The sequence below is a fragment of the Heptranchias perlo genome, chromosome 43 (assembly GCF_035084215.1).
Source record: "Heptranchias perlo isolate sHepPer1 chromosome 43, sHepPer1.hap1, whole genome shotgun sequence".
NCBI classification, from domain to species: Eukaryota; Metazoa; Chordata; class Chondrichthyes; order Hexanchiformes; family Hexanchidae; genus Heptranchias; species Heptranchias perlo.
The window spans coordinates 119,657-144,482 of NC_090367.1; the positions used below are offsets into that span (position 1 = coordinate 119,657).

At 50.5% G+C, this 24,826-nt stretch overlaps 1 protein-coding gene across 1 annotated transcript in view; it reads left to right on the forward strand.

Moving 5' to 3' along the window:
* LOC137306323 (serine/threonine-protein kinase MARK1-like) overlaps positions 1–24,826 on the forward strand; it is a 125,143-nt gene that overhangs the window by 95,676 nt on the left and 4,641 nt on the right. Inside the window, exons 4-8 of the mRNA XM_067975472.1 lie at positions 15,985–16,033; positions 17,003–17,068; positions 18,349–18,419; positions 19,326–19,382; positions 21,263–21,499. Of these exons, the coding sequence (XP_067831573.1) occupies positions 15,985–16,033; positions 17,003–17,068; positions 18,349–18,419; positions 19,326–19,382; positions 21,263–21,499 (480 nt within the window). The remainder of the gene's footprint in view (positions 1–15,984; positions 16,034–17,002; positions 17,069–18,348; positions 18,420–19,325; positions 19,383–21,262; positions 21,500–24,826) is intronic.

A 24,826-nucleotide genomic window follows, 5' to 3' on the forward strand; every position in this document is an offset into this window, starting at 1 on the left:
ATGCATTACCTCACACTTCTCTGGATTGAATTCCATTTACCACTTTTCTGCCCACTTGACCAGTCCATTGATATGTTCCTGCAGTCTACAGCTTTCCTCCTCACTATCAACCACACAGCCAATTTTTGTATCATCTGCAAACTTCCTAATCATGCCCCCTACATTTAAGTCTAAATCATTGATATATACCACAAATAGCAAGAGACCTCGTACTGAGCCCTGCAGAACCCCACTGGAAAACCCCACATGGCTAAAAGAGGGTCCAGAATGGCAGCTCAACATTCCAGGTTACAGGGTTTTTAGACAAGATAGAGAGGGGGATTAAAAAAAATGGAAGGGAGGGTTGCATTATTGGTTAAAGAAATAATTACAGCTGTGAGGAGGGATGACATGTTAGAAGGATCATCAAATCAGGCCCTATGGGTTGAACTGAAGAACAAAAAAGGGGCAGTCACACTGCTGGGAGTGTACTAGAGTCCTCCGAACAGTCAGAGGGAGATAGAAGAGCAAATATGTAGGCAAATTTCTGAAGTGCAAAAACAATAGGGCAGTAATAGTGGGGGATTTCAACCACCCTAATATTAACTGGGATAGAATCAGTGTAAAAGGTACAGAGGGCACAGAATTCTTAAAATGCATTCAGGAGAACTTTTTTAGCCAGTTCGTAGCAAGCCCAACAAGAGAGGGAGCAGTTCTGGACTTAGTTTTAGGGAATGAAGCTGGGCAGGTGGAAGGGGTATCAGGGGGAGGGCATTTTTGTGGTAGTGATCATAATTCAGTTAGATTTAGCATAGTTAAGGAATGGGACAAAGATAGACCAGGAGTAAAAGTTCACAGTTGAGGAAAGGCCAATTTTATTAAGCTGAGATGTGATTTGGCAAAAGTGGACTGGAAACAGCTACTTGAAGGTAAATCAGTGGGAGGCATTTAAGGAGGAAATAGTGAGGGTTCAGAGCAAATGTGTTCCCACAAAGAAAAAGGGTGGGACTCGCAAATCTAGAGCCCCCTGGATGTCATGGAGCATACAGGGTAAGATAAGGCAAAAAATGGAAGCTAATGTCAGATATGAAGAGCTCAATACTGCAGAAAGCCAAGAGGAGTATAGAAAGTGCAGGGGTGAAATTAAAAAGGAAATTAGGAAAGCCAAGAGAGGGCGTGAAAAAATATTGGCAAATAAAATTAAGGAAAACCCAAAGATATTTTATAAATACATAACTAAGGAAAGAGTAGGGCCTATTAGAGACCAAAAAGATAACCTATGTGTGGAGGCGGAAGATGTGGGTATGGTTCTTAATGAATACTCTGCGTCTGTCTTTACAAAAGAGGGGGACGATGCAGACCTTGTAGTTGAGGCCTGTGAAATGTTAGATGGGATAAACATCGTGAAAGACGAAAATATAAAGGGGTTTAGCATCTTTGAAAGTAGATAAATCACCAGACCCGGATGAAATGTATCCCAGGCTGTAAAGAGAAGCAAGGGAGGAAATAGTGGAGGCTCTGACCATCATTTTCCAATCCTCCCTGGCTACAGGCATGGTATTGGAGGACTGCTAACAATGTACCATTGTTTAAAAAGGGAGAAAGGGATAGACTGAGTAATTACAGGCCAGTCAGTGTAACCTCGGAGGTGGGCAAATTATTGGAAAAGATTCTGAGGGACAGGATAAATAGTCATTTAGAAAGGCACGGGTTAATCAAGGACAGTCAGCATGGATTTATTATGGGAAGGTCGTTTCTGACTAACTTGATTGAATTTTTTGAAGAGGGTCGATGAGGGTAGCATGTTTGATGTAGTCTGCATGGATTTTAGCAAGGCTTTTGACAAGGTCCCACACGGCAGACTGGTCAGAAAAGTGGGATCCAAGGGAAAGTGGCTCGTTGATCCAAAATTGGCTCAGCGGCAGGAAGCAAAGGGTAATGGTTGACTGGTCTTTGTGATTGGACGGCTGTCTCCTGTCGCAGTTTGGGCTGGTTGTGGGCTTTAACTTGCCCTTCTGATTTCGGGCTGTTTTGGTGGATGTTAAAGATCCCTTGGCACTATTTGAAGAGGTTGCCTCCCTGTCCCAGCAAACATTCCCCAACCAGTCAGGTTAACTGGCCATTTATCTGGTCGCTGATTGTGGGATGTCGATGATGACACAATACCCATCACACTCCAGAAGTAATTCATTGTGAGGTGTGTGGAGGAGTGTTGATTTGATGACGTGCTATACAAGTATATTTCACAGCTCTGGGATTCTTCCCTTAGGGTAAGGGAGCCTTGTATCCACACTTTCCTAATTATTGTGTGCGCGGCCACAGCATCACAACTGTTTCTCAAGCTTGCTAACCAAACCCTCCCCGTTGAAGAAATCAGGCAGGATGGGGTGGGGAGCTGAACACTCTGTTGAGGTGTGTCATCCGATACCTCTTTTATTTTGATCTTTTCATCAAATAACCACACATTGATTGGGCGGAGAAAGATCAGCACTCCTGCAGGACTGGATTTTCCTGATGAGTAACACATGGGGCACCTTTGGGAAGTGAAACCTGAGTCACTCAGGTTGGTCAAAGGCAAATTGAAACTCCTCTCGGCGGCTGTTGAGATTCATACAAAGAAAGTTCGAAGATGAGCGGTTGCTAAGAGTTGGAGGAAGCCGTAGATCACCATCAAATCTAATTTTAAAAAGAGGTCGGCTCTGCAAAGGATTGGAGCTGAGTTTGAGTTCTCATTTTTGAAATGTTCTGACCTGCATAAAGAAATAAAGATCTTGCATTTATATAGCGACCTTGGGACGTCCCAAAGCGCTTTACAGCCGATGAAGTACTTTTGAATTGTAGTCACTGTTGTAATGTTGGAAACACAGCAGCCAATTTGCGCACAGCAAGATCCCACAAACAGCAATGAGCTAAATGACCAGATAATCTGTTTTAATGTTGTTTGAGGGACAAATATTGGCCAGAACACTGGGGAGAAATCCCCTGCTCTTGTTTGAATAGTGCCAGGGGATTTTTTACATCCACCTGAGCGGGTGGATGGGGTTTTGGTTTAATGTCTCATCCGAAAGATGGCACCTCTGACAGTGCAACACTCCCTCAGTACCGCACCGGGAATGTCAGCCTGGATTATGTGCTTAAGTCTCTGGAGTGGGACTTGAACCCACGACCTTCTGACTCAGAGAGTGCTACCCACTGAACTAAGACTGACACCTTGTTTTTCAAGCATTGTTCCCAGTATTGTACCCAAATGCTTTAGGCCTTGACAACTGGGCGATGGGATCGGACTTCATTGAAGAAGGAATCTTTCTATCTGCTTCCCCTTTATAAACTGGAACTATAAGCACCACCTTTGGTATGGAGAAGATCCTGAGCTCTGATTCCCAGTCTGTGTTGAGTTCAGAAAAAAACAAATTAGACAGGGTTCCAGTTCCTGACCCCTGTCCACTGACCCCTGTCCACTGACCTCTGTTGGGAAATGCATGTGTGCGGATAAGGCTTAGTTGTGACGTTCTGTACCCCTTCCACGGTTGAATGACCCGCTGACACACACCCTCCAGACTTACACCTGGAGACTGGCCACCTAGGTGAGGTGATGGTGAGGGTCTGTCGAGCCATCTCCCAGTGAGAGTCGCTGCCTTCAAGAGAGAATTGGCGAGGTGCAGTTATGTTTTGTTCCTCTATATTGCGATCACACAATGGAATCAGCGTTGAGGGTTTAGTGAGCTGAGCAGACAGAGGTGGCTGAATTGTCCTTGCATTGAATGTGCCCCACACGTGATCGGGCTGACCAGACACTGACTAACCGAGCCAACTCTCTGGTTTGACAAAAGGGAAAAAGTCCCTTTGTTCCTCTGCCTGGAGCCTTCCCAACAATACGGCTCAAGTCTAGAACTCAGCCACAGGAAATGTGGGTAAAATGACCGACATCTGAAATTAGGGTGAGATAATCCCTGTCCGACCACTAGGTCAGACCATTGTTTGGGCCCCGTGTTTGTCACTGTATCTGAAAGGTTAATTTGTGTTGACTTTACATGTGGAATCTTGGGCCATGAGTTGGTTTCGAGGCTGTGGGGCTGGGAATGTTTTGTTTCATAAGAAATAGGAACAGGAGTAGGCCATTCGGCCCCTCAAGCCTGCTACACCATCTTTGACCTCAACTCCACTTTCCTGCCCGATCCCCATATCCCTTGATTCCCCGAGAGTCCAAAATAAGGTTTCAAACCTTCAAAGAAAGACTCCCATTTATACAGCACCTTTCACCACCTCGGGACGTCCCAAAGTGCTTTACAGCTGATGAAGTACTTTTTGAAGTGCAGTCACTGCTGTAATGTAGGAAATGCGGCAGCCGATTTGTGCAAAACAAGATCCCACAAACAGCAATTTTGATAATGACCAGAACAGCTGTATTTTTAGTGATGTTAGTTGAGGGATAAATATTGCCCAGGACACCGAGGAGAGCTCCCCTGCTCCTCTTGCCAGAAATGCAAAGCGACTTCATGTTCCGTTGCCTCTGTTCGAAGTGTCGTTCCCCCCCGACCCCACTCCTTTAACTCGGTTTGGTTGGAGAACCTTGGTGCTTCAGTACGAGAGGATGTAAAAATATGCTTGTTTGGAGTGTCTGGGTCTGTACGTGGAGTTAATCCCTCAGAACAGTTCTCATTAGTGGCAAACACGTCACACAAGATGGGTTTGGATGAAGAAGGTTATTCGATGGACTTGACCTGATCCTCTCAGAATACCAGCCCTGCAATCTCCCCATCACCGCATCCAACGGTTGCTTAAAGTGAGTCCAGTGTCCTGACTACAACCACATGCTTCTGGCAACTCATTGTGGCTCATGCTCACCCTCTCTGTAAAGAAATAACTTGCTGCCCTCTGTTTTAAACTTGCCCATCAAACCCTGTGCCCTCTTGCCATGCTGCCTTGCTGCATCTGACAGTATTGGTCCAGGTTTGCTTTCCCTATCCCAGTGGATACAAGGTCCCCTCTGAGACCTTTCTTTTCAATGCTGACGACGCCCAGGTTATCCAGTATTTCCTTGTGGTGCTTCCCTCTAACTCCTGTGCTATCTCTAGTGCCTGGATATCCCCCCATTTCCTGTCACGATGACCAGACTATACCCAGTACTCCCTGACCAGACAGCCTGTACACTTTCAACTTGACTTGGCCGAATGGCCAACTCTTAATTCGTATGTTCGTATTATAAGATCCTGAGGGGTCTAGAAGGGGTAGATGCTGAGAGGATGTTTCCCCTTGTGGGAGAGACTAGAACTAGGGGCCACAGTTAAAAAATAAGGGATCTCCCATTTAAGACGGAGATGAGGAGAATTTTTTCTCTCAGAGGATCGTGAGTCTGTGGAACTCCCTTCCCCAGTGGTGGAGGGAGGGTCATTGAATATTTTTAAGGCTGAGTTAGATAGATTCCTGATTAACAAGGGAGTCAAAGGTTATAGTAGGTAGACGGGAAAGTAGGGTTGAGCTCTTAATTTGTATGACTTCTGTGGATTTGAACACTCCTGCTTTGACGGTACAATCCATTTGTTTATTGCTGTTTGAGGAAAGAATTCTGACCATCTGGGAAGAGGTAAAGGACAGGAGAGGGTCATGTTGGATCATCCAGTGCACATGCTTGTCCATATGAACATAGTTTGATTCCCTAGAACACACAGTATTTTGCCTCTTGCTGTGTTGAATCCTGTGGAAAACACGCACTTCCCTCCCTGTTCAATATTCCCCCCAGTTAATTCCGTACTGAGCTAAATGACACTTAACTATTGGATTGGGAGCCAGATCCATTAAGGAACCTCACATGGAAAATGATGCCTTGGAAGTAAATCATTTGGACACGAGATCTAACACTCGATATTCGTGCAGCCTTTCACAGATCAACAACAGACCGAGTTTAAATCGTCATAAGTTCCACACAGCCTCCCGTTTAAATATACTTTAATGTTGGCTCCGAACTCTTGCCAGATCTTGATGATTTTCTAATTTTTAATCTGCTGCGGGTTTAACTTGTAATGGAGGGACTGGGTTGTTCCTGTTGTGACTGGTGATGGTGGTTTATCAGGAGGGAAGGCTGGTCTGCCCAAGGAGGAATGCAGTGACCAGGATGGTTGTGTTACATATTACATAGAATTACATAGAGTCTACAGCACAGAGACAGGCCATTCAGCCCAACTGGTCTGTGCCAGTGTCCATGCTCTACACGAGCCTCCTCCCTCTTCATCTCACCCTATCAGAAAACCTTCTAGTCCTTTCTCCCTCATGTTCTTATCCACTTCCCCTTAAATACATCTGTGCTATTCGCCTCAATGGGAGTGAGTTCCACATTCTCACCTTCTCTGGGTAAAGAAGTTTCTCCTGAATTCCCTATTGGATTTATTAGTGACTATCTTATATTTATGGTCCCTAGCTCTGGTCTCCCCCACAAGTGGAAACATCTTCTCTACGTTTACCCTATCAAACCCTGTCATCATTTTAAAGGCCTCTATCAGGTCACCCCTCAGCCTTCTCTTTTCTAGAGAGAAAAGAGCAGTTTTTAGTTCTTTATTCCCTTTGGGAGTCAGTGGCAATTTTCTTCAATATTTTATGTGATTGCTTATAACTCAGATCCCACCTTTGGGCACCTCTGATTGTTTAGCCACTGTTGTTGATGGATATAATCTGAGTGTTGAATCCAAAATCAAAATCCCATCTCCACCCCCCCCCCGCCAGAAGCTGTTTGGCCTATTTGCTGGAAGTGGGGATGCCCGGGGAGCAATCGGCTGTGGTTTCTGCTCTCAAGACTCGTGCATTTGGGGCAGGAGCTGGAGGGCATCCCACGAATGTGGAGCTGTACCCTCTGTAAGGGGGCACCCCTTCAGGGGGGAAGGGAACGGGGAGTAATATGTTGAGAGAAAAGGGTATTTTGCCTGCTTGTGTTCTTTTTTTAAAAAAAAATGGAGTTCTCATTCCACCAGTTTCCTCCCTATTCCCTGCTGATTTACAAGAAGAGCGGCAACTTGCATTTATATAGCGCCTTTAATGTAGTAAAACCTCCTGAGCTTCACAGGGGTACCGAGGGGTAGCCTAGTGGTTATGGTACTGGACCAGCACCCCAGGTTCACATCCCACCAGGGCAATTTGTGAAAATGGATTCAATCGATTCAGTCTGGTGATTTTTGGGGCTGGCACCAGGAAAAGAGTCGGTAAAAGCCGTTAGATTGTCTGAAAAGCCCAACCGGTTCACAAACATCCTTCGGTGAAGGGAACCTGCCCCCCCGCACAACCTGCTCTGAGATACAGGGGGTCTACAGTCCCTCACTACGTGGCTAACTCAATGTCTGATGAAATGGCGTCGCAAGCCTGTTGTTTCCACATCCAAGAACAAGTTGATAAGCAGACGAATGTTGTGAGCATGTCTCTCTCTCGCTCGCTCGCTCTCTGTGCGTCTCTCTCGCTCGCTCTCTGTGCGTCTCTCTCGCTCGCTCTCTGTGCGTCTCTCTCGCTCGCTCTCTGTGCGTCTCGCTCGCTCGCTCTCTGTGCGTCTCTCTCGCTCGCTCTCTGTGCGTCTCTCTCGCTCGCTCTCTGTGCGTCTCGCTCGCTCGCTCTCTGTGCGTCTCTCTCGCTCGCTCTCTGTGCGTCTCTCTCGCTCGCTCTCTGTGCGTCTCTCTCGCTCGCTCTCTGTGCGTCTCTCTCTCTTGCTCGCTCTCTGTGCGTCTCTCTCTCTCGCTCGCTCTCTGTGCGTCTCTCTCTCTCGCTCGCTCTCTGTGCGTCTCTCTCTCTCGCTCGCTCTCTGTGCGTCTCTCTCGCTCGCTCGCTCTCTGTGCGTCTCTCTCGCTCGCTCTCTGTGCGTCTCTCTCGCTCGCTCTCTGTGCGTCTCTCTCGCTCGCTCTCTGTGCGTCTCTCTCGCTCGCTCTCTGTGCGTCTCTCTCGCTCGCTCGCTCTCTCACACTCACTACCTTCCCTAGACGGCTGTGCCTGTGACCAGAGACCTGCAGTGTGAGGGATTGTCAGGCAGGTTATCCCCCTTCACACTCTTGTGGTGTAGCTTGTTTGTGCCCTGTGAAATCATCACCAACTCAGCATTGCAAATGTTTGGAATCTGTCGAATGAACTTCTTGCAAGAGTTCCTGTTCTTGTGGGCAGTGTAACCAGCCAGGGTCGCTGAGGGCAATACTGTTCCTTTGTGCTCCTGGAGATGGTTTCTGTGGGCATGCTGTGCAGCCTCTGGTTTTCAGTTTGTGAAGGCTGTTTGTCTTTTATTTGTAGAACTGAAGGTAAGTTGTGCACCTGACCTTGAGATGGGTGCAAGGCCGTACAAAGTGACACACCAGCTGGTTTCGGCGGGGTGGGGTGGGGCTGTGTTCATTGGAGATTAGATGCAGTGTCCAATAAGGACTCAGGGTAGGTAAATGAAGCAGTGAATAAGCTTTTGGTGGGAGCAGGGGAAATCGCAAGGGGGGTTTGATTGCAGTAGTGTACAGTAGTTATGGGAAGGAGGGGGAGAGGACATGGCTGAATCGGCCACTCCTCCCGAGCTTATATTCCACAATAGAGGGAGAGGCCTCTTTTTCCTCCTAAATGTTCTCCCCCTCCTCTCCTAAAAGTGCTGGCCCTCGCAGGCTTACTGTTCCCTAGGCTCCAGTACCTCACCCGCGGCCTCCCTTCAAACGTGAGCCCGGGCAGAATGGCAAGGCATTCGACTATAGAGGGCATCGCAGTCAGGAATTTCCCACCTCTCCAGCCCAGTGGTCCGGAGGCCAGTTCTCCCATGGGGCCCCTGTCCATGCTGAGTGTGGTGCAGGAATGGAGCTCAAGTGGGCAAGTGGAGGCTTAAGTATCTGCTTGTTCAAGTACAAAGATAATGCTTGCATGGGTATTAATAGCCATTTCCTAGTAAGGCAGTGCAGCCCACAGTGACATGAGATTTTAGACCTCTCCAGTGATACTGACTCTCGATATTCGGGATTCTCAGAGCACTGAGGGCTGCAGAGTCCCACTCTGCGATTTTGTGGGTCTCCCGATCTGCCCCTGGTACAGTGCAGTATCCCCCGATGTTGTGCACACTAACACACGGGACGATCAGAACCCTTGGGTCTCTGACTGTCACCCGGGCCCAGAGCAGCAAATGCCACAGTGCCAGCATGAGAGAGCTGCGCGTGGCAGCTGCGTGTACAGGTTTGGAGACGAGCTGAGCACGGGCACAGTGGAGCTGGACGTGAGGGCTGTTTCAGCAGTGGCTCGGTTGATGGCACTTTTCTCCAAATCAGAAGGTCGTGGGTTCAAGCCCCATTCTGGATTGGAGCATACAATCTAGGCCAACGCTCCTGGTGCCAGTACTGAGGGAGCGCTGCACTGTCGGAGGGGCAGTACTGAGGGAGCGCTGCACTGTCGGAGGGTCAGTACTGAGGGAGCGCCGCACTGTCGGAGGGTCAGTACTGAGGGAGTGCTGCACTGTCGGAGGGTCAGTACTGAGGGAGCGCTGCACTGTCGGAGGGTCAGTACTGAGGGAGCGCTGCACTGTCGGAGGGTCAGTACTGAGGGAGCGCCGCACTGTCGGAGGGTCAGTACTGAGGGAGCGCCGCACTGTCGGAGGGTCAGTACTGAGGGAGCGCTGCACTGTCGGAGGGTCAGTACTGAGGGAGCGCCGCACTGTCGGAGGGTCAGTACTGAGGGAGCGCCGCACTGTCGGAGGGTCAGTACTGAGGGAGCGCTGCACTGTCGGAGGGTCAGTACTGAGGGAGCGCCGCACTGTCGGAGGGTCAGTACTGAGGGAGCGCCGCACTGTCGGAGGGTCAGTACTGAGGGAGCGCCGCACTGTCGGAGGGTCAGTACTGAGGGAGCGCTGCACTGTCGGAGGGGCAGTACTGAGGGAGCGCTGCACTGTCGGAGGGTCAGTACTGAGGGAGCGCCGCACTGTCGGAGGGTCAGTACTGAGGGAGTGCTGCACTGTCGGAGGGTCAGTACTGAGGGAGCGCTGCACTGTCGGAGGGTCAGTACTGAGGGAGCGCTGCACTGTCGGAGGGTCAGTACTGAGGGAGCGCCGCACTGTCGGAGGGTCAGTACTGAGGGAGCGCCGCACTGTCGGAGGGTCAGTACTGAGGGAGCGCTGCACTGTCGGAGGGTCAGTACTGAGGGAGCGCCGCACTGTCGGAGGGTCAGTACTGAGGGAGCGCCGCACTGTCGGAGGGTCAGTACTGAGGGAGCGCTGCACTGTCGGAGGGTCAGTACTGAGGGAGCGCCGCACTGTCGGAGGGTCAGTACTGAGGGAGCGCCGCACTGTCGGAGGGTCAGTACTGAGGGAGTGCTGCACTGTCGGAGGGTCAGTACTGAGGGAGCGCCGCACTGTCGGAGGGTCAGTACTGAGGGAGTGCTGCACTGTCGGAGGGTCAGTACTGAGGGAGCGCCGCACTGTCGGAGGGTCAGTACTGAGGGAGTGCTGCACCGTCGGAGGTGCTGTCTTTCAGGTGAGACGTTAAACTGAGGCCCCATCCACCCTGTCTGGACGTTCCAAAGCACATCCCAGTCAATGAATTACTAATGAAGCGAAGTCGCTATTGCTTTGTGAACAAGCATGGCAGCCAAGTTGCACTTAGCAAGACCCCACCAGTAGCGATGGAGGTGAATGACCAGTTAATGTTTGGGTGGTTTGCAGATGACACAAAACTTGGAAGGGTAGTAAACAGTGAGGAGGATAGTGAAAGACTTCAAGAGGATCTTGACAGGCTGGTGGCATGGGCGGACACGTGGCAGATGAAATTTAACGCAGAAAAATCCGAAGTGATACATTTCGGTAGGAAGAATGAGAAGAGATAATATAAACTAGAGGGCACAATTCTAAAAGGAGCACAGGAACAGAGAGATCTGGGAGTATATGTGCACAAATCGTTGGAGGTGGCAGGGTAGGTTGAGAAAACGGTTAAAAAAGCAAACAGGATCCTGGGCTTTATAAATAGAGGCATAGAGTAAAGAAGTATGGAAGTCATGATGAACCTTTATAAAACACTGGTTTGGCCACAACTGGAGTATTGTGTCTAGTTCTGGGCACCGCACTTTAGGAAAGATGTGAAGGTCTTAGAGAGGGTGCAGAAGAGATTTACTAGAATGATTCCAGGGATGAGGGACTTTAGTTACGTGGATAGACTGGAGAAGCTGGGGTTGTTCTCCTTGGAACAGAGAAGGTTGAGAGGAAATTTGATAGAGGTATTCACAATCATGACGGGTCTAGACAGACTAGATAGAGAGAAACTGTTCCCATTGGCGGAAGGGTCAAGAACCAGAGGACACAGATTTAAGGTGATTGGCAAAAGAACCAAAGGTGACATGAGGAAAAACTTTTTTACACAGCAAGTGTTTAGGATCTGGAATGCACTGCCCGAGGGGGTGGTGGAGGTGGATTCAATCATGGCCTTCAAAAGGGAACTTTATAAGTACTTGAAAGGAAAAGTATTGGAGGGCTGCAGGGAAAGGGTGGGGGAGTGGGACCAGCTGGATTGTTCATGCATAGAGCCGGTGCGGACTCGACGGGCCGAATGGCCTTTCTATGATTCTATGGTGCTTTTTCCTACATTACAACAGTGACTACACTTCAAAAGTGCTTCATTGGCTTTAAAGGGCTTTGGGATGTCCGGAGGTGGTGAAAGGTGCTATATAAATGCAAGTTTGTTCTTTCTTGGTTGAGGGATGAATGTTGACCCAGAGTACTGGAGGCACACTGGTTCATGATCTAAGCATTGCTGGGGGTGGGGTCCGAGAGGTGGGGGATGGACCTTTGCATGTTTAAGAATGAGGGGCAAAGCCCTACTGTGTGGATGGGCTGAATCTGTGCTTTGAGTTTCTGGCACTGTGTAATGGAAACTCTGAAAACATCAACTGTACACAGGACAAATGGGGGCAATTCTAACTGATAAACACAGCTACTGAGAGTGTCTGAAAATGTGCACATCTGTTGTATTGTGTTTAATTGGATAATTTGCAGGGCTATGGGGAAAGAGCAGGGGAGTGGGACTAATTGAATAGCTCTTTCAAAGAGCCGGCACAGGCACGATGGGCCGAATAGCCTCCTTCTGTGCTGTAAGATTCTGATTCTAATGGATTACGCCACTCTGTGTATGGCTTTGTGAAATACTGCATCCTGATTAAAATGGTGTCTGTCAGTGTATAAAGGTCAGACAGGTTACAGAATATATGTGTGACAGTGTGACCTGTCCCAGACCTGGAGACCCAGGCTCGAATTGAACTCGTGGCTGAAGTCGTTATTTGGGCTTCACCCAGATGGGTCGTCAGTTTCTACCCTATAGAATGCAGCCGACTGGAGGTGTAATTCACGCTGTCCGGGGTCGCACCATGCGTTTTCTCTCTCCCTCCCCCTCTTCCCTCCCCTCTCCCACTCGTGCTCTCTTCTCTACCTCCCCCTCCCCTCCCCTCCCCCCCCTCCCCTCCACTCCCCCCCTCCCCTCCACTCCCCCCTTTCCCCCTCCCCTCCCCTTTCCCCCCTCCCCTCCCCTCCCCTCCCCTTTCCCCCTCCCCTCCCCTCCCCTCCCCTCCCCTCCCCTTTCCCCCTCCCCTCTCTCCTCTCTTTCCCCATCTCCTCTCTCTCCCCCCTCCCACCTCCTCCCCTCTCTCCTTCCCCCCCCTCTCTCCTTCCCCCCCCTCTCTCCTTCCCCCCCTCTCTCCTTCCCCCCCTCTCTCCTTCCCCCCCTCTCTCCTTCCCCCCCCTCTCTCCTTCCCCCCCCTCTCTCCTTCCCCCCCCTCTCTCCTTCCCCCCCCCTCTCTCCTTCCCCCCCCTCTCTCCTTCCCCCCCTCTCTCCTTCCCCCCCCTCTCTCCTTCCCCCTCCCCTCTCCCCTCTCTCCTTCCCCCTCCCCTCTCCCCTCTCTCCTTCCCCCTCCCCTCTCCCCTCTCTCCTTCCCCCTCCCCTCTCCCCTCTCTCCTTCCCCCTCCCCTCTCCCCTCTCTCCTTCCCCCTCCCCTCTCCCCTCTCTCCTTCCCCCTCCCCTCTCCCCTCTCTCCTTCCCCCTCCCCTCTCCCCTCTCTCCTTCCCCCTCCCCTCTCCCCTCTCTCCTTCCCCCTCCCCTCCACCCTCTCTCCTTCCCCCTCCCCTCTCCCCTCTCTCCTCCCCTCTCCCCTCCCCCCTCCCCTCTCCCCTTCCCCCTCCCCTCTCCCCTCTCTCCTTCCCCCTCCCCTCTCCCCTCTCTCCTTCCCCCTCCCCTCTCCCCTCTCTCCTTCCCCCTCCCCTCTCCCCTCTCTCCTTCCCCCTCCCCTCTCCCCTCTCTCCTTCCCCCTCCCCTCTCCCCTCTCTCCTTCCCCCTCCCCTCTCCCCTCTCTCCTTCCCCCTCCCCTCTCCCCTCTCTCCTTCCCCCTCCCCTCTCCCCTCTCTCCTCCCCTCTCCCCTCTCTCCTTCCCCCTCCCCTCTCCCCTCTCTCCTTCCCCCTCCCCTCTCTCCTTCCCCCTCCCCTCTCCCCTCTCTCCTCCCCTCTCTCCTTCCCCCTCCCCTCTCTCTCTCCCCCCTCTTCACTCCCTCTCTCTTTCCCCCCCGCCCTTTCTCAGGGTGTGGCGTTCTGTACGCATCAGAAGTGAAAGATCTATGATGTCACCACATCTTGACATGTCAGTAGCACACTGTCTCGAGGGAATCATTTTTGTTCAAAGTACTTGGCTCCCCATCTCGCTGTGAGATATCTATAAATATATTAAAAATCTTGGGTCTGCTGGCACTTCTGTCAACTCGCTCCGTTAATAAATTCCTGTGCCCATACTTATAGTGGAAATTACCTATGTAAACGTCACACTGTAATTACACCCTCCCGCCAGTCAAGGTGCAGTAGTGCCACTTCTGGCAGGTGGGTATAATTAAATGGCCAGTTAACGTAGGCAGTTTCTATCATAAATATGGACATAAGAACTTCAGAGGTACAGAACAGCTATGATCTAATAGAATGGTGGTACAGGCACGAGGGGGCTGAATGGCCCAGTCTGATGAAGACCGATAGCGATCAGGCCCTGACTGCCCGCCTGAGATATCAGACAGCCGACAGATTTGTTTTTATAAGATTTAACGCGCTGGGATTTATGGGTGGGTCCACTTAAAAACTTGTGGCTGCAAAGATATTCATCTCCGGATCAGAAACAGGGGAAAAGAGGGATTCTGTTCCTATAAGTGACAAATATCAAAGTAACAGAATGTATGACTTAAAAATGGGGACTGAATGATGTCTGCACACCCTCTAACCCCTCTTCACCTGAAGACACTCTGTGTGCAATACTGCGTATCGATATAGTATTAAAAACCTGGTGAGGGAAGTACACTTCTGTGCACAAACCTTACTTCCTGTTGTCATGATTTTTAATCAAGTGTTTCTATCAGCATATATCATTATAAATTGCTATGTCAACATTTCCTGTCCATATTGCTGTGTGAGCTGTCACGCTGTCGATGGAGACTGTGGCCACTAGATGGGTCTAATGGTGGTACTTGATCCATGTGCAGAATGGTAGCATGGGGTGGATCGAGACTATCTGGAGCACGTTTGGACCAGGCAAACGTTAACACTTATGGGAACGGAACCCTGTCCCGATGCCCGGAGTGACTGTACTTGGGGAAATGTTTGTGGCTTGCCCTGGCATAAGTACTGCCTCACTGTTTTCAAAGCCTCCTTAATGTAAACATACTGAGTACTTTTTTGCACTGACCCTGCTTGATTTGACCTTTGGTACATCAGCACTCGACTGCTAGACAATGTTGTTTGTATTTATTTCTAATCCCGAGGGGTGGGGAGGCACTGCCCTTTCATCTCCAGGCTGCAATCGGTGCAGAGATCTTGGGGATTCTTGCCTTCAGGCCAGGGTCGTTTCTGCTTCAAGGCGGCCTTGCAATTAGCCCTTGCTCCTTCAACAAGCTGCAGAAGGCGGAAGGCCTGACAATTACTTCCTCGTTCCTCACTAAATGCTGCAATTGGAGATAACGAGGTTCCTTATATAACCTGTTACAGTTGTAAGCCACAAGCGACCAATACTGGGGCTGCATGGACCCATACCTGCCGTGAGAGACCGTGTGCAATGCACTGAGCCCTTTTGCTGTTTCATGTATACTTATACTTATTGTCATCCAGAATCCCTCTTTTCCCCTGTTTCTGATCCAGAGACGAATATCTTTGCAGCCACAAGCTTTTAAGTGGACCCCACCCGTAAATCCCAGCACGTTAAATCTTATAAAAACAAATCTGTCGGCTGTCTGAGATCTCAGGCGGGCAGTCAGGGCCTGATCGCTATCGGTCTTCATCAGAGCTGCAAAAAATAAACTGTTGCTTACAAGGGGAGTCATTTGATCTTGACAGGTAGTTGAGCAGTGAGAGAAGGTGAGAGCACACCGAGTGTTCGACCGTATCGTGGCAAATGGGAGCTGAATGCTGCAAGAAAGGCGAGATTAGCTTCCTGCCATGAAATCCCTTTAGGCATCAGGAGAGCTCTGATTTGATGAGGTTGCTTGTCCCCTTTAAATATTGAGCTGTGATTGGTGCTGGCTGGTCCTGAGAGGTGTGAATATTTGATTTAATAAGTCAGTCTCTTGTGCCATTGCACACGGGGAGGTAAGACCAAGTGTGTCTTTAATTGAAGCGGGGTGAGAGGCGCAGGGGATAATTGGAGCAGGTTGCACAGTCCCCATTTTACAGTTACACATTCTGTCATTTTTAATACAATACTACAGTTTTTTTTATATAGTTAAATAGCAAAACATTTTGGGGAGCAGTGAAGTTGAGTTGGTTGGAGCTGAGGTTGCAGTGCAGGCTGAGCTTGTAGATGTAAATCAGAGGCATTACAGCCCCACCACTGATGGGAGGCTGTAATTACAAGGTGACATGTTTACATAGGTAGTTTCCATTATAAAAGATTGACCTTTATAATGGGAAAAGTTGACAAAACCTTGATAACAGGTAGTAAGGTTTTGTAGACAGGTAAATGCAATGTGCCATAACTCCATAGGCTTTAACTACTGCATTTAACTTAGTTTTTGTTCTCTTGCAGTTGTTTCGTGAAGTACGAATAATGAAGATTCTGAATCATCCTAATATAGGTAAGAGTCTATTTCTTCAACCTTACCTGCACATCCAGTAGAACTGGCCCTATTCAGGGCACAAACCTTTTACTGTAGATCTCTTACTGGGCTGTCCTGTCCCGTGTGGGGCAAGGTCTCGAGCACATCTTGTCTCTTACCTTTCGTGGTGCAGGGCGAGCTGTCTTCATCCAGTCCCATTGTGTCCCATCTCATCTTGTCCCTTCAATGTACTCTGTCTGACTGGTCCTGATGCGTCCCCCATCTCTTACAATCCCTACATTGGAGATGTCCCAGCTGCTGAGCAGCTGTTGGGGGAGCGATGTACCATTCTCCCCCTCTAGTTCGAAGCTCTCCTCATGAATTCACAATCTCTCAAGTCCCGACCGGAAGAGGGAGAGTTGGATGTGCCAATCACGATCCTGCAATTTAATCATACACGGCTTGCCTGTTAGTTGTGGCATACAGACTAGATCGGCAGCTCCCAAACCATGGGCACCCTTCACCCCTACATAACGGGCAGCTCCCAAACCATGGGCACCCCTCACCCCTACATAACGGGCAGCTCCCAAACCATGGGCACCCCTCACCCCTACATAACGGGCAGCTCCCAAACCATGGGCACCCCTCACCCCTACATAACGGGCAGCTCCCAAACCATGGGCACCCCTCACCCCTACATAACGGGCAGCTCCCAAACCATGGGCACCCCTCACCCCTACATAACGGGCAGCTCCCAAACCATGGGCACCCCTCACCCCTACATAACGAGCAGCTCCCAAACCATGGGCACCCCTCACCCCTACATAACGGGCAGCTCCCAAACCATGGGCACCCCTCACCCCCCACCCGTACATAACCAGGCATGCCTGTGTGCTTTGTATTTCACCCTCCCTCCCTCCTGGTGATTGAAACCTTCCTGTTGCACAGCAGTTAATTTAATTGAAGGTGAGACTGTGGCCTGATTTATTCTTCTCTTCTCTCTTGCAGTTAAATTATTTGAAGTTATAGAAACGGAAAAAACACTGTATTTAGTAATGGAATATGCCAGTGGGGGTGAGTATTGCAGTGGCTTCTGTTTGTGTGTGATGTGTTACAATCCCTGCCCCAGAATCTGCTCCCAGTGTTGTCACCAATACACAAGAGGGTGAGAAACACACTTAGATCAATGCACTGTGATGGAGTTAATGGGTGACACTCTTAATTCCCCATCGTCACCTTGACTTGTTCCCACCACTCCCACTGACAGCTCTATGAGCATCAAGACTTCAAAATGCTCTCTCCAGACACAACCCAAGGACAATGTTTAAGAAAAGGCCATCTTGCCCCTGTCTTTTTGCTGGATTCCCCTCTCCCCCACCTCCTGGGAGAGGCCAAAATTGCCAGGCGTCCTCTGTCCAAGATTCCTCTCCAACCCTTCAGACAAGTCCCGGGAGTCCTCAAACCCATCGGTTATTTTCTGGAATGATGAGTCTCACCGTCCTGCTGTGATCACCTCATTATCCAAACATCGATCCAACACCACAGACTCGGGCTGCGTCACCACAAGATCTATAGTGGCCCTGCTGGGTGCTTTCCATTCAAGTGAACCTAATACGAACGTTTCACCCATCCCCTCTGGCAACACTGGCTCCAACCTGGGTGATATTTTTACAGGAATGTTAACTAGTTAGTTCCTACGTTTTGAACTGGTAAGGGAATGAAATAACAACGTTGTACTGATCATAGTTAAAGATGGTACAGTGTGAACTGTTTGCAAGGTGACCTGTAGTTTCCTGCGGACCAGCCCTCACCACCCCCCCCCCACACCTCCCACGTGAACAGTAACAGTGGGGGCGAGATTTTGAGAGTATGGCCAGAGGTGCAAGTGACTGTGTGTTGGTCGTTGCACTGGAGGTGTCTCACGGAGAATGTTGCAATGCAAAGGGCATCAGACAGCAACGCTGGTTTTGAGACCACACTGAGTATTAAGGAGCTTAAATATATGGGTCTCAGGGCGTGGCCAAGTCTTTCCAGTTGACGGGAAAGCAGGCCATTTGAGGAGGATGAGAGTGGAGAAAGAGGAAGGTGATTGTTGCAAATGCCGGAGACACCTCCGTACCGTGAATTGCCCGTCAATTTTTAACCCTTTCCTGTCACCGTGTATTAGTTGGCCCCAGAGAGGCTCTGCCTTGGCTGGGGACCTGCTGTGTGTGGATCATGGACAGTGTAGAGGGAGCAGGCAGGCACGTCCCACCATTTTGTGTTGTAGTTGTACTCTGTGCCACTATGCAGCTGCACTTGTAGCTTGCTGTGTTTTATTTCCATCTCTAACCAGTGTTTGTGTCCTCCTGCAGGGGAAGTCTTTGATTACTTAGTTGCACATGGAAGAATGAAAGAAAAAGAAGCAAGAGCAAAATTTAGACAGGTCAGTGCTGATGCTGCTAACTAAGATAACTAACTCTGCCGCCAACAACACCATCCACCTCTCTCAACCCACGTGGTTACTTGATTTCTTATCAGTGTTTACATTTCTCTATTCCACTTTTTGCAGGCTCCAGTTCAACAGCTGCCAGCCCCCCCCCCGGTCACCTCTCCCCTGCCTCCGCCCCCGCACCATCCAAACCCCCCCCCCCCCCCCGCCTCTGCCCCGTACCTTCCAGCCCCCCCCTCCCCTCCCCTCCCCTCCCCTCTGTTACTTTCCAGCTGCCTCCCGGGAGCAGGAACCCTCACTCATCTCTTTTCCCCCATTTCCTCTGACCCAGGAGTACTGAGGCCAACTGATGCCCTCAACTGAGATCAACTAGCTCAGCACAGGGCGGGAATCAATTGTGGAACCTCCCTGGTCTGTATGACTCAATACCACGTTATTTACCCACTGAGCAATGGCAGAAACTACTACTTTGTAATTCTACATCTGTTTATACGTAAATATTATCAAAGATCTGGGACGTTCGCAAACCTCACTTCCTGTTGCCAAGACTTTGAGTCATGCTATTCTGTCAACATTTCCCACTACTGCTAGGCCAACGTTTCCCATTCAATTTTCCTATGTCAACTGTCACGGTGTAGTTAGAGGCTCTGGCCACAAGGTGGCTTTGCGATGTGAATTTGTTACTACTGCTGTTGCATTTGGTTATGTGTAAATAATTGTGACTCTAAGTAGGCTTCTGAGAGCTTCAAAAATAAGACCCCCAGGTGTTGGGACGTTCATGAAGTCACTGGTATCTAACCTGTTCTTGGCGGGGGTGGTATGTAATGTGGTTTGGGAAGCTGGGGAAGGACCTATTTGCTGATCCGGTGTCGCAATGTTTCTCCTGCTTGTGTTTTCTAGATAGTATCTGCTGTGCAGTACTGTCACCAGAAGTGCATTGTTCATAGGGATCTGAAGGTAAGGGCCATACTTGCTGCCTGTTTCTAGGGATGTACTCATTTATTCAGTGATAATACTTGTCTTCATATAGCGCCTTGTTTCATCGACGTTTTTGAGCCGCAGGATGAATTGGTTGTCGTTATGTTGATGGGCTGATGCGACCCACCTTGTGACATGCCAGGTGGATTTATTGTAAGGGCAACTGTATCCCTAAAATGCTTTCGAACCTTGTCGGGCACCACAAGCACTGTGAGCCCTTCCGCCTAATGGAACGTTGGCCTTTATCTCGAGAGCTGGAATACAAAGGGGTGGAAGTTATGTTACGGTTATATAAAGCTCTGGTTAGACCTCATCTGGAGACTGTGTTCAGTTCTGGGCACCGCACCTGAGGAAGGATAGATTGGCCTTGGAGGGGGTGCAGTGCAGATCCACCAGAATGATACCGGGGCTAAAAGGGTTAAATTACGAGGACAGGTTGCAGAGACCGGGCTTGTATTCCCTCGAGTGCAGAAGATTAAGGGGTGATCTAATCGAGGTGTTTAAGATGATTAAAGGATTTGATCGGGTCGATAGAGAGAAACTATTTCCTCTGGTGGGGGGAGTCCAGAACAAGGGGGCAGAACCTTAAAATTAGAGCCAGGTCGTTCAGGGGTGATGTCAGGAAGCACTTCTTCACACAAAGGGGAGTGGAAATCTGGAACTCTCTCCCCCAAAAAATGCTGAGGCTGGGGGTTAACTGAAAATTTCAAAACTGAGGTAGATATTTTTGTTAGGCAAGGGTATTAAAGGTTACGGACCCCAACGGGTAGATGGAGTTAAGATATAGATCAGCTGTGATCTCATTGAATGGCGGAGCAGGCTCGAGGGGCTGAATGGCCTTCTCCTGTTCCTGTGTTCCTGACGTAGCCACTGTAAACAAGCTGCTCGATAAAACTTTCACTTGCCTGTCACGATCCCCCACCTACGTCCATTCTGAAAATAAATGAATGAATCAGATTTAAAATTGTTTTGACTAACTGGTCCTTCTGAAAGCTGGTCATTACAGGCTTGTTGCACTGTGTTTAGAATGAGGGTGGAGTGCACTGTTTTGTGTTGCATGTGCCTGCTCACTGATGACCATACTGAGGAGATGGAGCATTCATCTATTTTTGCCGACCCTGTCAGCTTCAAGACTGGGTTCTGTGCAAAGCCGATTGGAATGTTAGCTGAACCGAGGCAGCTTAAACTGAATTGAGTCTGGCCGGTGTCTGATTCTCCGACACGAGCCACCAGCACAAACCTGCCCTAGAAACTCGGGCGCTCATTCAGCAGCTCCTTAGGAGCAGAGCGGGGTGATGGAAGGGACATCTTGATGCAGTCGCGGCTCCCATTGAGATTGGCCTTCAGACTGATTGGGCCGTTTCATCTGACAGAGCAGCGTCTGCCTCAACATGAAGGTTCGTCCAAGAAAGTGATTGAGACATAGGAGAGGTGGAGTCGCGTAGGGTGCTTTTCAAACATTGGGACTGACCAGATAGTCTCCAGTGCTCTCTCCTGGTCCTACCTGTTCCTGAGGCAGCAAGTGCAGGGTGTCACTAAGGTGCAAGTGAGAAGCTGAGGAAGGTGGAGGAGTTGTAGGCACATGACACCAAGCTTGCATTTTTAAAGCCGATAGATGAGAGGGGTGAGGAGTTCCACAGGTTTGAAGTCCTGCTTTAGAGGAGAGATAGGGTGACCTGTTTGAACCTTCAGAAGAAAGGCTTGACCAGCAAATGCTTGGTGCTCACCGTCTTTGCTGACGTCCCTTCCTTTCTTAAGCGCACATATACTTTATAAACATTTTTAATTTTTGTGTTCCATTGGCGGATTTGCTGTAAAGTCCATTTCTCTTCATGTATTTCTCCCCCTCCCTTTTCCAGGCAGAGAACTTGCTGTTAGATGGAGATATGCATATAAAAATAGCGGACTTTGGTTTCAGTAACGAGTTCACGCTTGGTAATAAATTAGACACGTTCTGTGGGAGTCCCCCATACGCTGCTCCAGAGCTTTTCCAGGGGAAGAAGTACGATGGACCAGAGGTGGACGTCTGGAGTCTAGGAGTGATCCTCTACACGCTCGTGAGTGGCTCACTGCCCTTCGATGGTCAGAACTTAAAGGTACTTGGACATAACTAAGCTGACGGGTTTCCGCCCGGGTAACATTTTCCTCAATTGAAGGCCTGTAAGTCTAAATGTCCAATCACGTTTTCTAAACCTGCCACTGGTTTAAGAGGTTGCAAGTTAAACACTAAACGTCCATTCAACCGCACCCCTCCTGAATTAAACTATCAGTGTGTGCCTGCCCTTTCAGTAAATACACTTCCCAAAGTTCACTCACCAAACCCTGGTTGACCTGAAAGTCTGGTTTCCTTCACTCCGTGGCCCTGTAGGCACTTTTAGGTTGCATCACCAGTTTCGGAGGAGTGGTACAGTATCGGCTTCCTGGCACAGCTCTCCCCATTCACTTTCCCTCTGGGCTGGCATACGCTGGCCAGCAGCAGAGCTGGCAAATCCACCGCAGTTGAGAAGCCCCATGGAAAGTTGAGTGTGGGCGGTCGCTGGAGAAACATAAACTGGGCTTGCTGTCGGCCGGAGTCTCTCTCCGTGAAAACGCATGAACTAAACTGACAAATGATCAGTCAGCCCCTTGTTTGTGGCTGTCAGCAGGTAGCTACAAAGCTTCGAATCATAGAATCAGACAGCACAGAAGGAGGCCATTCGGCCCTTCATGCCTGTGCCAGCTCTTTGAAAGAGCTATCCAATTAGTCCCACTCCCTGCTCCTTCCCCATCGCCATACAAATTTTTCCTTTTCAAGTATATATCCAATTCCCTTTTGAAAGTTTCTGTTGAATCTGCTTCCACCGCCAATTAATTGTTTGAGGAACAGTCGAGTGCTGCAGTGGGGGGAGTGTACGGTGTTTCGGACTGGGTGCATTAAGGTGGGCCAAGTGACCTTCCTCGTCCGTGACAATGCTGATTGTTTCTGAGGTTGAACCTGTTACTTCAGTAGCCTGTACAGTTTCCTTTTCCTTCACAGTTAACACTTCCTTGTTGGATGAGGGTGTGAGTGCACGACTGACTGTGTGGGAGAGAGTGTGGCCAATAACAGGTTGCTTTGAATATGATTATAATTAGCATGTGTGGATAGGAACGGTTTATAACAAAAGAGACTTGCATTTATATCGTGCCTTTCAAGTGCTTCACGTACAATGAATTACTTTGAAGCGGGGGAAGAGATTATGCAGGCACACTTGGCAGGCATTAGTTGCACAGCAAGATTCCACAAACAGTAATGCAGTGATGGACCAGGAGACACCGTGAGAACTCCGGGCTCTTCAAATTGTGCCAGAGCAGCGAGTTGAGGCCTTGGTTTAAGGTCTTGTCTAAAGGGTGGCACCTCCAGATAATGCAGCACTCACTCCCTCAGTGCTGCAATGGATTAGGAGCCTAGATTATATGTTCCGGTCCTGGAGTGGGGTGTGAACACACAAGCTTCTGACTCGGAGGTGGGAGCGCTACCACTGAGCTACGGCTGATGACGAGCAACATTTTGTAATTTGGGGATAGAATGGTTACTAATCCAGTTGTACCAAATACAAACTCTCGCCACTCTGATGGGGCTCCTGTTTCTGACTTCAGCTGTGCTGTCCTGTACACGTGGGATGGTGACGGACAGTATAACTGTTCACTGTCACCATCTAGCTGCTCACTCAACCTGACCACGTTCAAGCCCCACTCCAGGGATGAGCACATAATCTACGCTGGCACTCTGTGCAGTACTGAGGGAGCATCGCACTGTCGGAGGGTCAGTACTGAGGGAGCGCCGCGCTGTCGGAGGGTCAGTACTGAGGGAGCGCCGCGCTGTCAGAGGGTCAGTACTGAGGGAGCTCCGCGCTGTCGGAGGGTCAGTACTGAGGGAGCTCCGCGCTGTCGGAGGGTCAGTACTGAGGGAGCTCCGCGCTGTCGGAGGGTCAGTACTGAGGGAGCTCCGCGCTGTCGGAGGGTCAGTACTGAGGGAGCTCCGCGCTGTCGGAGGGTCAGTACTGAGGGAGCGCCGCGCTGTCGGAGGGTCAGTACTGAGGGAGCGCCGCGCTGTCGGAGGGTCAGTACTGAGGGAGCATCGCACTGTCGGAGGGTCATTACTGAGGGAGCGCCGCGCTGTCAGAGGGTCAGTACTGAGGGAGCTCCGCGCTGTCGGAGGGTCAGTACTGAGGGAGCTCCGCGCTGTCGGAGGGTCAGTACTGAGGGAGCTCCGCGCTGTCGGAGGGTCAGTACTGAGGGAGCTCCGCGCTGTCGGAGGGTCAGTACTGAGGGAGCTCCGCGCTGTCGGAGGGTCAGTACTGAGGGAGCTCCGCGCTGTCGGAGGGTCAGTACTGAGGGAGCTCCGCGCTGTCGGAGGGTCAGTACTGAGGGAGCTCCGCGCTGTTGGAGGGTCAGTACTGAGGGAGCGCGGCGCTGTAGGAGGGTCAGTACTGAGGGAGCGCCGCGCTGTCGGAGGGTCAGTACTGAGGGAGCGCCGCGCTGTCGGAGGGTCAGTACTGAGGGAGCGCCGCGCTGTCGGAGGGTCAGTACTGAGGGAGCGCCGCGCTGTCGGAGGGTCAGTACTGAGGGAGCGCCGCGCTGTCGGAGGGTCAGTACTGAGGGAGCGCCGCGCTGTCGGAGGGGCAGTACTGAGGGAGCTCCGCTCTGTCGGAGGGGCAGTACTGAGGGAGCTCCGCTCTGTCGGAGGGTCAGTACTGAGGGAGCGCCGCGCTGTCGGAGGGTCAGTACTGAGGGAGCGCCGCGCTGTCGGAGGGTCAGTACTGAGGGAGCGCCGCGCTGTCGGAGGGTCAGTACTGAGGGAGCGCCGCGCTGTCGGAGGGGCAGTACTGAGGGAGCTCCGCTCTGTTGGAGGGTCAGTACTGAGGGAGCGCCGCGCTGTCGGAGGGGCAGTACTGAGGGAGTGCTGCACTGTCGGAAGTGCCGTCTTTCAGATGTGACGTTGAACCGAGGCCCCGAATGCCTGTGCTTTGTGAGGAAGAGCCAGGGAGCTTTTCCCCCAGCCAACACTCCAGAAAAGCCGAATAATTGGTTGTTCATCTCGTTCTGTGTGTGCAATACTTAGCGTTTTCTGGGTGGACAGGTGCGTGCTGTGCGATGGGCGCCACCTCCGGTCCGTAATCCCATGGTAGACAGGATTGTCGCTTGTGTGACTGGCTCTCCCTTTGGTGCCGTGCGATCCCATCTCGTTTGAATACAGCATGTTTCAGTTGCCAGGAGCGAGGTCTGCTTTTACCAGAGGTTTAATTATTGCAGCAGCCTGTGTGTCTCAGCAATGGAGGGGACCCAGTGTGTATCCAAGCTTGCTGACGATACAAAGCTAGATGGGAAAGTAAGCTGCGAGGAGGACACAGAGTCTGCAATGGGATATAGAACAGTTAAAGTGAGAGGGCAACGAACTGTGG